The 12,609-nt window shown below is 44.5% G+C and overlaps 1 protein-coding gene across 4 annotated transcripts in view; it reads right to left on the minus strand.

Moving 5' to 3' along the window:
- Positions 1-12,609, minus strand: part of BCL11B (BAF chromatin remodeling complex subunit BCL11B) — a 90,996-nt gene that overhangs the window by 69,983 nt on the left and 8,404 nt on the right. For 2 of the 4 annotated variants that reach the window (XM_005417875.2, XM_005417873.2), the window contains exon 2: positions 7,017-7,382. In XM_005417875.2, coding sequence (XP_005417932.1) covers positions 7,017-7,382 — 366 coding nt within the window. Of the gene's footprint in view, positions 1-7,016; positions 7,386-12,609 lie in introns of all 4 variants that reach the window. The other 2 variants (XM_005417874.3, XM_005417872.3) reach the window with 1 other exon arrangement.

The raw sequence follows: 12,609 nt of genomic DNA on the forward strand, positions 1-12,609 counted from the left end.
TCCACACACCCGGCTTTCCTTTAGCTACATCCCAATCCAAAATTCCCCTGCAAACACATACAAATTCTTCCTTGCAGTCAACACTCCAACAAGCACAAGCATATTGCTATTTGTCGCATCCACACAAATGCCAAAGCAGTCCACAAGCTGGTTGGGCACTATTTTTACTTTGCTCTTAAAAGTTGCTCACAAAGTTGTCAAGAAAAATGAGTAATGGCTGGCTGAACAGTGCCTTTTCACCATTCACTGTTACTGTTGCCTATGAAAATCTACCAATCTTTCCATGGTTAATAATAACCAGATATGCATACGGTTTCTGGACACATGACCCAAGTAATTTCACAAAAGGATTTAAATAAAGGCAAAAAGCTACTTTGTTGGGTGACATTTTTAGTGGGTTTTAACTCTGAGTAAGTCCAGAGTTCTTCCATTGAATTAAAAGAGGCTAACAGCAGTGCCAACATGGTACAACAAGCAAGTTTTGCTCTTAAAGAGTGACTCCTCACACATATTCACCCCAGAGCAAGAAGACCAGCTGTGTGTACTGAATGACCTTCTTAAATCCCCTCTCATCAGCCTGCAAAATGGCACTTCTGTCGAAAAGGTTTTACCCAGCATTGTCACTCATAAAACTGAAGATGACTATGACTAGGAGAGATTAGAGAGGGAGAAAATAACAGCAGCAAGCTCCTGTTTCTCAGTACAGCACACCATGCACTCAGGGGCAGGTCCTCGCTTGTGCCACCCAGTCAATCCAGCAGGATCCTGCTGGTTTCAGGGGAATTACCCCAGGTGAAACAGGGGCACAGCACGGTAAACTGGACCCCCACCACTCCTGCAGCCTTGTGGGAATCCTGCTAACCACATACAGGACACAGAAGATAACTGAAAAATGGGATGGTGAGAAAAACAAAACAAAAAGCTAAGATCAGCAGGGAGAATCAAGAGCATAATATGATCAGTATTTTTTTTAATCTGCTTTTAAAACTTGGTGTGATTAATTTCACTCTTTACTGGCAGATGCCAGGAAAGCCTTGGTGCCTGGCAGGGCCAGACCCTGGGCAGGACACAACTGGGACAAGCTGAGGTGGCAGCAGGGAGAGGGTGGTTGGTGGCCTCGGGCTGAGTCTGAGCAGAGGGTGCTGGAGTGGGGCCCCAGGGTGTGGTGCAGTTCAAGCAAGGGGAAGGAAGAGTTTTGTAACTGGCAGGTTTCTCACCTTTAACTCTTGCTGGGGTTAGCAAGGTCTCCTTGGTGACTTGCTGCCTTGGTGACACTGGAACCACTGCCCTGTGGCTGCAGCCCTGGGGATAGTGTGCTAGCACCCTCCACACTGCCCTCTCTTGAGATCTCCCACAGGGGCACAATCATGTTCCTTGGAAAGCCCCGTGCTGACCTCCACCAGCAGCCTTAAAACTTTAAGCCATCAACATTTCAGCAGCCCTTGTTGAAGCTTGAAGCCTCAGCAAACCAGGGGAGGGCAGCTGCCACTGCAGGCTGCTCCTGCAGGCTAAGGGTGCCTTGTCCCCAGAGGAGAGCCAAGCTCCCCAGGCATGCCCTCCACCCCCATCCAAGCAGGTGCAAGCAGGGCTCTGGGTGAGATCACCCTGCTTGTTTTTCTCTCCACACCCCAGCAAGGACCTCAACAAGGTCCCAGGGGCTGGAAGCTTGCTCGTTAACCCACTCTCAGGGCACTGTCGGTTGACACCTTCCTTGTGTCATGTGTCCTCCCCTTACTGTTCAGCAACACCAATTAGCAAAACGTGTTGCTAAATACCTGCTGAAGCAGCAAAGGAGTAGGAGGAGGTGACCAGGTAACTCCTCTGCACTCAGGAAAACCCTAGCAAATTCAAAGGAAGAGACAAGCCTGGAAAAGCCTCATGAAAAGGATTGCAGCTGAGTTTCTCAAGCACTGTCACCACATACTTCTAGAAGCCTCTTTTTCTTCACGTATTGTTTTCTCCTCGCCTCACTTTTAGAAGTCACTCCTGCAAGACCCATTACCCCAGCGAGGTTCTGGTTGCAGCACCTGGTGCCATGACAGCCTTGAGAAGGGGACAGCCACCATGCCCTGCGCCAGCTCAGCTTCAGACCACCTCTTCCCAACCTGCCTGATGGCAGTCCTTGGGTCGTTTCAGCTCGCCTTTCCCTCCCCTCACGTGTGAAGGCATCACGCCGGCTGTCTGAGTCCTGCAGTTAAATGTGGGTGCACGGGTCCATAATGGTACATTGTAAGAGAATGTCTCAGGGTAGGCAGCAATAATAATTAGCTGTCAAGATTTGAAAAAAGGATAATCCATGCCATTGAGTTAACAGTCACTCACACAACACACATGGATTTAACTAATCTTAATTTGGAGAAAAATAACAATTCTAAATATATCAAATAGCCCATTTCATGGCAACCTGCAGCGGTGTTTATCTCTGGCTTCCAGCACATGCGAGTTATTTAGTTTCTCTCACTGGCAGTTTTACCATTCAAAAGCTTGAAATGAACATTCATGGAGCAGGGGTTGCAGTTAAATCCTGCCTCTGACAGGGAGCCTTTTTTCATGATGTACATCTAGTACAATGTGTGGAGCCCAGCACCGGTGGCCAGGACAGGATGAATGAGGAATTCCAATCAACCCCCTCCCCTCTTCTAGCACTATCTTTGCAAGAATTAGCTCACCATCTTAGTGAACCTGTGCTGCTGCTGTAGTTATATGTTTGTGAAGGTCTGCTGGCCTGAAGGTGCAGACCTGCCAGTGAATCTGGAGAAGGTCTGGTCCAAGTAGTGCCAGCTCCACAGAGGCTCCCTCCTCTTTGCTGAGGTGCTCAGCATTAAAACCACTCAGCATTAAAATCAAGCTGACTGGTACTTTTTGTTAAGTTTCAGAGAATCCTGCTAACAAACAGACCACAGGGCCATGGGGAAGAGATAAGATACCATCAGTGAAACGACAGTGGGAGCACCTTCCCAGGTCATTCTTCAGCCAGGACAGGTCACCTGGTTATGCCCAAGATCTGATAAATATGAAAGATAAAAAGAGGTATAACATACAACAGTGGTCTATTTTTTTCAAAAATACCTGCCAGCAGTGAAATAAAAGAAGCAGTGACCGATAACTGCTTGCCAACTCATTGGCCTGGTTATGTTTTGCTGTGCAACAATCTGGTACATCTCTTCGATACTATCACACCCTCTGTACAAGAGGCAGAACTGATTTTCAAACAGGTCAGCCAATTTGAAAAACAGAAAAAAAAAAACCTTAAAACCTTCACAGGGCAGACTGCTCCTAAGCAAGTCACGTCCTCCCAGTGCCAGCTGACATGCTACCACACATCTTACGGACAGTGGTAACTAAATGAAAACACCTTCAAAACTTGGATTTGCAAGTTACCAGTCAGGGAAAGATGACAGATTTCATTATCAGAAGATCTTTAAAAGCTGGTTGCAGAGACAAAGTTGCCTTTGTTTCCACTGGAATATAGAAATGTCTGTCAGAGATTTGTGTTGCATACATAAAAATTTTCGTGGGCTCCTGAGTTCTGCTTTAACGTGTCCCTCAAAGCAGCACAAGGTCTGTTGTGTGGTCAAGAGGCATTCAGTGACTGGGGCAAGAAGAGCTACCAAGAAAGTAAAGAAATGAGAGGAAGAAAGACCTGAGGAGCACCCTGTGCCAGGATGAATACTGAGCGCGGTTTCTGCATCCCAATATCCTCGCACCCAGAGCTACGAGAGGTACAATGGCAGAGCCAAGCTCAGCGCTTGACATACCCTCAGAGCATTCAGCCTTGGGAAGCTGCAAGGTCTTAGTCACACCACAGAAGGCTTTACAAATCATTCTGACCAAATAAGAAGGTCTGCAAAAATAACACAGGATCAAGGAGAGGAGCTGAAACCTCTTCGAGGACAGCAGTGGCGGAAGCGTATTTCAGGGAGCCAGAGTGGCGAGTGGGTGATTTCTGGTTCCCCTCTTCAAATATAAAGACTCAATTATCTTTGAACAGCTTGCTTTACACATGAATTGACACATTTATTTTACAATAAATAACTGAAAGTTATCTATGTTTCCTTTACTGTTAATCTACACAAAGAAATAATAAACAGAGCTTGTCTACAAAAATGCAACTACTGCAGTCCTCAGAATTCAATTAAGCTAAAATAATTAATGCTTCCACCATATTAAATTACTTTATACATTTGAGCCACTGAAGTTTTTTTTTTATTCTTTAATCTTTTTCGCCTTTTTATTTAATAAAAAAAAAGTTAGTTTCAAAGAGGGGGGGCTGGCTAGGAGGGGGAAAAAGAACATGATTTGCTGTTAAAATGTAATGGTCTCCTTTAGCTGACACAGCATGTAGAGTGTTTTGTGCCTTTGATTAAAATAACATTTTAAATGCTTTGAACAAACATATCTCCCCATACTTCTAAGGGATTATTTTACATATTTCTTGGTGGAATAAAGAAATTCATTCTTCCTGTCGCAGTACAGAAAGGCTAAGAATATCTTTCGTCACATATAAAGCAAAAATACTGTAGGCTGTTGCATTATTACAAAAAAAATAAAAAAATAAAGAGAGGGGGTGGCAGGGTAGGAGAAAGCTGCCTTAGAGATTAAGTTTCCCTTTTATGAAATCGTATTTAGTCTCTTTTTTTAACAAATCTAACAACAATGCTCTACAGCCGCTCACTGGGAAATACCTTTAATGTTAAATGCAGATTCTGATTTTCTTGGCTAATGCAGAAAGCCTTTCTATTGAAATATAAATAAGGGGTTTGGTATATCCCACTAAAGCCTTTCCAGTGAATGACTTCTGTGGGTTTTTCATGGCTACCCTCCATGGCTGTAATGTGAGGCTTTTATCCTACTATTGAAAACTATCCGCTGCTATTAAAAAAAATATGGAAGGACACTGCACCTTTTTATCTCAGAGCTGGGCTCCTAATTGAGAAAGTATTATTACAGCACTGTTTAGTGGATGTCCCTATCTCCATGCACTGCTGAGAAAATGCCAATCAAATGATAAACCCTTTTATTTTTCTCAATTCAAAATCTTTCCTACATATTTTTCATTTGATATTCAGTTTAGTCTGAAAGAGATTAGGTGCTCCAGATTGGCTTTTAATTTTTTTATGCCTTTTCCACGTGTGAACATCTCCTTCATGACCTCCCAGCAGATTTTTCTGCATGGCAAAAGCTTTGGTTATGTTGTTGCTGACCCCCAGAAGCTGGGCTGGGACAGCGCCCTCTGCTCTGGGAGTAACCATTGAGGTACTATGGACTGAACTTGGGCAGAGATTAGTAAGAGATGAGTCTGCAGCTGCAGCAGAGTTCTCCAAAACCAGCCTTACTAAGCACTGCACACCCTCTGCAAGGGGCTGAGTGCCATCAGCTTGCACAGAGATCAACGGCTTTTGGGAGTGCTCAGCACCACTCAGGCAGCCTTCAGCAGATGAGGGAAGGTCCTGAATATTTCCCTTCTGCTCCTACCAAATGGAAAGGAAATCTAGCCCTCAAATCTGCTACACCATGATGTAATCATCTCCACCAAGAAATGCATTCACGACTGCAAAAGGATGAGGAGAGCTGAAAAAGGATGAGGAAAAGACGAGATCAGGTCTCACGGTAGGTTTGCTTCCAATGCTGCAGCACAGGCCTGCCACAGCTAATGCTCCCAGAGCTAACAGCTGTCCCACGTCAGGGTGGTGGCTGCACCCCAACAAAATACTCTTAGAGGAAAACAGTGTCATCAATGGGCATTGTATGCCCTGTCCTAAAAGACATGAGGTCCAAAGCCTGCAGCATTCTAAAGCCCACACCCTCACTGATGTGATGCCCAAGCCTGTCAGAGATGCTGGGGACTGGCTCAGACACCTCTAACACTAAAGGCAGAAATCTCTTAAGCTTCAGTTGTAAAGATAGGAGCCTCTCACCTGTCTTCTGGGGATCGCCTCATGGGAGCATCTCTGCCACAGGCGGGATCCTGGACTGTCAGATCTAATCCCATAGGACAATTCCTAGATAAATCGGGATAGTGGCAGCAAAGGCAGATTGTCACTGGTCCTCTGTATGGGATGCAGTTGGTTTGAACAAAAAAGGCCTGTTTGAGGGGACATCCTGCTGTGTAACATAAAACCCCCACTCACTAGCAGGGAGGAGAATCATCCTTTCACCACTGCTGAGGGGAAAAACACCCTGCTTGGTGGAAACAACCCCATGCCAGGCACTCTGCAGGAGCCACTGCACACCACCTCACCTAGGTGGATAATCATCACCTGCCTGCCCACGTCTGAGCGGGGGAGGTCCACTGAATGAACGTTAACTTCACCACATGTGAGAGTTTTAGAAAAAGAAATGCCTCCAATTTGCTCACCCAGGCCAGTCTGTGCTCTTGTATCCTTATTCAGAAAATGTCTTTGGGGTGTGCATGAGAGTGGAGGTGTTACCTACCCAACCCAAGCCATTTAAGGAGAGCCAGGACAGGCAGCACAGGCAGCAGTGCAGCCCAGGAAGCTGACATCTACGCCAGGGAATGAAAAATAAAGGATTTAATGAAACCCTGCTTTAGCCCTCACAAAAAAATCTCCTTCCTACTACCAGTCAGTGGGAAGAGAATTTTTCCTAGTGTCAGAATGCAGCCCTTCACAGTGAATCTGCATGTGACAAAGGGTATCTGAACAGGACTGAACTGGGAATCTCACCAAAGTCCCCTATCCTTCTGCCACTGCCTACTTGCTTAAGGATGCTCCTGAGATGTTTTCCGACCCAAACTTTCTGCTTTTTGCCAGATATACAGACTGCCCCTTCGCTCTTCCAGCTGCCTGAGAGGCCCCTTTCTCCAGCAGCTGGCCCTGCACAAACAGCTACAAAGAATTAAACAGGGCATGGACAGCCCTGCAGAGCCATGAGGATCCTCCAGATGGATGGCTTCTATAAAGACGTGTTGCTGAAGCCTGTTTCATGGCACTTTCTAGAGGACTCTAGTTAAAAGATTACCTAGGCAAGTTGATTGAGTGTAAAACGTGCTGTACCTGCAATGTTCTCCTGCTTGGGGCAAATTCCTTTTGTAGGCGTGAGAAGACGGTCTTCTTCATCGGGTGTGACTTGGATCCCGATTTCCACTGGCTCTGACACTTTCCTGAGCTCGGCGCGTGAGGAGGGGGGAGGGCTGCTCTTATCCATGCTCTTTTCATAGCAGACACCACCAGTGCCATTGCACTGTTTTCTCTTGTGCTCTATAAAAACCAAGATGTCTCCCAGCGGGAAGTTCATCTGACACTGTCCGCAGGTTAGCAGGTCGGGGTCGGTCCCGCCTGCGGCGATGCTGATGCCGCCCGGGTCTGCTATTGCCAGGCTCTCGTCCTCGTCGGCCAGCGCCGGTTCCACATGGTCAGCCTCTGCTTTGCATGGACAAGGAGAAAGAGGGAGGAAAGGGACGAGGGGAAAAGAGAAAGAGATTGCTTTGAGTGTTCACAGACTCTGAAGGATGCATCGCCAGAGGCCCAGCCTCCCCGCACCCCCCTCAAAGGAGCCAAGCCTGATTAGATCTTTCTTTGATTTTTCAACTTTTCCGCTCTCCCAGAATGATTTCAATATATTTTGCAACCAAGCTTGCCTGAAACAAAATGGAAAGGCTGACCTGGCATAGCTTTCTTGACAGCTCCTTCCCACTGCTGCCAGCACTGCAAGGATATCAGCAAAGAGCCATTTTGCAAGCGTTCGAGCCCCGAGTCACATTCTGAAATAGTTCCTCTCTTTTTATCCCACCTTCTCATTCCCTCCACGTCTCCCAGCCATCTGGCCAAGGCCCCATCCAGCAAAGCTTATGCACCCAAGTCTTTCCTTCTTTTTCAGGGAGAGGGGGAAAGCTTTTATGCACCAAACTGTCAGGGCTGGGCTCCCCAGGACATACAAAATTAGTACCACCTTGTCCCATTACAGAGTTACCAGCAAGATTAAATGACCACCCATTAGCAGAAATTACAAAAAACTACTTGCAAGACTAACATAATCAGGGTATGGTCTCATGAGCAGTTAAGGGGTTTCAAAACTGTGTACAGTGGGAAAGGGAATGAGGCACTTATTTAACATACCGGAATATTGGCTGAGCCTGAAATATTCCACTCTATCTTTCCAATGCCAAAACCCTGCCATTGCTACATAGGCTAATAAAAGTTTTTTTGTTTAAATTTTGTCCACAGACTTGTTGAATTTCCTACCTTTACCCCCAAAGACTGGGAAAGAATTTCTGGGTGACTTGAATCAGTTTCTAGGAAATATGTAACTTTTCATGTCACAATTAATAAAACCCAGTATGTTTTAAATCAGTATTTAGAAGATAATTTTTACACTATAAAATAATTGTGGATCACAATCCATTTTTGGGGCAAAACGTGGTTTTTTGTATGTTTTCTCTTGTTCGGCCATGTAACTGCCAAATCATACAAACCTTGGACTTTACTGAGGCAAAATTTCCACTGACTTTTGCCTAAGGCTGGTTTGCGTCTGCAAGGACTATAGGATTTGGACTAAATCCTATAGTCCTTGCAGAAGACTAAAACAGAGGAACTAACAGTATGTAAATCAGTGACTGAGACCTCTAATCGAATCAGGATTAAAGGAATAGGAGGAAAAATGTTCTCTATTAGTTTCCTCATGGACTTCCTGGGAAAAGTAAGTAACACAAATATCTCAAAAATGTAAGACTGTATTAGACAGATATTATAATTCAGACCTGGACTCTTCTCCACTCTGAAAACAAAAGAATTTTTGTCCCAATCTACAGTAATTGAAAAAAAAATCAAAAAAAGCCCAAAACATAACAAAAAAAAAAAAACAAACAAAAAAAAAAAAAAAAAAAACAAGAAACACATAGAAAAGGGGCGGGAGGTAGAAGGTAGAATGGATTGCCTGACAACAAAAATGGTTAAGCCTCAAAAAAAGGTAGTTTAGAAAAAGAATCACTCCCGTTTTTGCCTTCCAGAATAAATAACTGATCAGCATATCTACCAGCTGTATTACAAGTTGAATCAGAGCTCTCTAGCAGCAAAGCAGGGAGCGGCAGCAGCAGCGACGGCAGAAAAGGACGGGGACCCCAGAGCAGTGCCCAGACATGGACCATCCTGCTGGAGCCAGCCATGGGCACGAGAAGGCTTATGCTTCCCAATTCACCCATTCTGAAAATCATTAATTACCATTTTCCTCTTAATCTAGGTTTAAAAGGAGTTTGAAGACAATGCTATGCAATTAATTCACCAATTTATATCATGAAAAGATGTCTCCTTGCCTTAGTGAAAATGTGACTATAACCCTGTGCTGAAAAGGCACTGCTGGGAAGGGAGCAGATACCTGCGAACAGTGTGTCACGATGCAAAAGGTAATTATTTAGTGCTGCAGTTCCCTTTAATGATCTAACATTGAGCAATATTGTTTATATTGAAGAGAGCTTGCACCTTTAATTACCAATTACATATACATCATTTTAGAGCCAAAAGAAAAGGACTGTGAAAAGGGTCTTTTAGAAACGTGCACGCAATTTGTAGCCAGAATTCCTATTAAAGGGGAAGAGTGTGTCAAAATATTTAAAAAAACTGTACAGAGAGGCACACACAGGCACGAAGATACACAAGTGAGAGATGGGACAAAGAGCTGGAAAAGACAACAAGAAAACAGGAACTGAACCAAGGGTCGTAAGAATAAAAGATGGCACGGGGGAAAAATGCTTGTTACTACTTTCACTAACATTCCTGTAAATCCTTTTGATTAAAGTCTGTGTCTTAAATTACAAAGGCTGAATTTTGGCATTTATATATATGTAACAAATATAAAGAAAAGCACGGATCTCAACTTTATTATCTTTTTGATGTGAGGATTTTTTTTTTTGCCTGTGATTTAGATCGTGCTCTTCTGAAAATGTAGCAAAATTGCTGCAATTGATAAGGGTCCTGACCAGGCATCTGTGGAAACATGAGGGAGGTTTGAACAGCTAAACTGTTACGAATTCTTTCTTTTCAGTTCTACACTTCATTTGAATATTAGTTAAATCCACATATGCCTATTCGCTTACACTCGCTCACTCTCTCTTTCCAAGGACTCTGCAATGGCACTTTTTTAAAATAACATCTGGTATTCCTTCATATTTTGGCAGCCGTCACATCACCAAAAATCAGCTTTTCGTTTTCTTGGTACGCCAAGCCCTCGTGATCAGTAGTAATTGGGTTTCAAACTATCAAAAGATTTTTTTTACTCAACTCTATTTCTGATTTGAGCTTAATAAATCATCAATCATGAGACCAGCTATTCACCCAACAATGCAAAAGCTATATTACATCCCCTTATTCACAACATGGAGAACAGACATAAAAGAATGAAAAACAAAATACTGAATAAATCTTCAAATGCATTTTATCCATGTCAATTTGCATTTATTTTTTTTACTCAGAATAAAAAAAAACACAAGAAAGAAAAGGCTTCCTATTGACAACTCAATTAAGCCATTAAAAACCTACATTCAAGTAACATTACAGGAGAGATTTAAAACCCACAAAGGAAAAGAGAAAAAAGCCTGAAAGTCCAGCCCATAACGCATTGGGTCATGCCTGGTTAATACAACAGCCAAGATCTTAGGCTGTTTAAGGAGCTCTTTAATACCAGTGAGGCAATTTAGGCCAGCCTCAATATAAAGTTCTGACTCTGCTTGTGTCTGTGGGCTTAAAATGAGTCGCTTCACATTATTTGAATTTAACTCTGTGGTTTTATTGCTGTTGTTGGTAGATGGGTTTAGAGGTAGGAGGGTGTTTATTCACAAGTATTTATTTTAAATTAATTTTTATTTTTAAGAAGAAGAAATTAGGCCACACAAAATAGGAGGAGGGAAAACATCTCCTGTCGCTTACATGGGAAAAGTAAAAAAAAAGCAAATGAGCTATTTCCAGCCAGGACTCGTGCCCTGGTTCTTTCAGGCATGTTAAGGTGTGCCCAGTATTTTCCCTACATCCAGAGATTCCTACACAGAGCATTGCCTTGGCACTGCCTGCCTAGGGAGCACAGTGAGTTGGCAATGGGCAATCTTTGGGGACATGAGTGACACAGTTGTTATATGATGGCTTTGTGAAATTAAAGCAACTGGACAATCTAAATCATTTGCTTTACTCAAAAAAAAGCGTTACACTTGCTGACTGGACTCTAAGCAGCATCTCCAAAGTCTCTGGCTGTCTACCACACCAAAATACAGTGGACAAACCTCTTAATTCCATAAAGGCACTGTCACAAAGCCACCAGCACTCCTGCTCCAGCGTGGTGACATCATTAGAGCATATGTGCCCCATGCAAACAATGCTTTCATGCCCAGTATTAAAGTGAATGCAAATGCTAACTACTTTCTGCCTGTCAGTTGTCTCAAAATCTTACCCATTAATAGTGGAAAAGACTGTTTTGTTAGAAGTCATTTCCAAGGCTTTAAAGGACAGAGCCATAGATGCTTGTTCACAGAGTTTGGGTGAGGCTGGGTCCAGACAGCAATCATTTATTTTGTCTTTTTATTGCTCTGCAGAAGCAGGGTAAGAAAGGATCTAGAAGTTGCCAACCTATTCTTTTCCTTATTTTTCTTGTTCTACAGTATCAAAATGAGGCAAAGGGGGCAGAGGAAATGTTTTGGTGTTGGGCCAAAGTGTCGCATGTGAAACTTCCCCCCCATGGCTGCTTTCTGCACAAATCAATAACGGGGTGGTGAAGGCAAGCGCTGCCAGTGCCTTCACTGCAGAGGTGCTGCTGGGTGCCCTGCCTGCCCCAGCACCCTGCCACAGCTGCTGCCCAGCCTTGTGCCCAGCTGGGGGACAAGGCACAGGCTACCCCAGGAGCCACCCTTCTCTGGGACAAGTTGGGAGAGCTCTGAGTCCACCATGGGGACACAGATCCTGGTGGCCAGGTACAGGATACTGCCTAGAAATGCGCTGCAGCACGTCAAGTGCACTGTTCTCCTCAGTCTTGAAGGCACAGCCAGAGAGAGCTCAGCCTAGTTGGGGAGCAAGCACAAAGGACTGACTTGCTCTTCAGGGTGTTGGCCCAAAGCAGGCCTGAAAATTATGTCCCTTCAATCAACACCCACATGTCACACTTACTGTAATATCAACATGCTTAACGGAAAGTAGCTCGAATCACACGCTCTCAGGCTGGGTTATCACCGAGATCGGTGTCAGGATCCTCGCTGCACAAAGACTAACGCTGCTCAGAGCGGGCAGCGCGGCTCTTTGCTGGCGAAGTTTATCAATAACCTGCTTCCAGAGCATCCCAGCAGCTCCCTGCAGCCACAAGGTGCACAGTTGAGATTACGCCTACATACTGCACCAGCATCACGCTCAGCGGTACCAGGCACCGCTTATCTGACACCAGTTTTTAATTTTTCTGAAGACTGCAAAGCAATTTTTTGTAGTATTTAATTTTTTTCCTAAATGCAAGTCTGAGGCTGAGTTTGCCAAAAGACACAACTTGATGGAGAAGCCCCCAAAACACAGAGGACCGCACTCTGCCTCACTTTCCCAGCGACTCTCCGGCATGTGCGAAGTGCACAAAGGCAGCCGGAGCAGCGGCAGGCGAGGCTGTGCCCCTCCGTGCCGTGCGAGCGTG

Source organism: Geospiza fortis, unplaced genomic scaffold (genome assembly GCF_000277835.1).
Source record: "Geospiza fortis unplaced genomic scaffold, GeoFor_1.0 scaffold23, whole genome shotgun sequence".
Lineage (NCBI taxonomy): Eukaryota > Metazoa > Chordata > Aves > Passeriformes > Thraupidae > Geospiza > Geospiza fortis.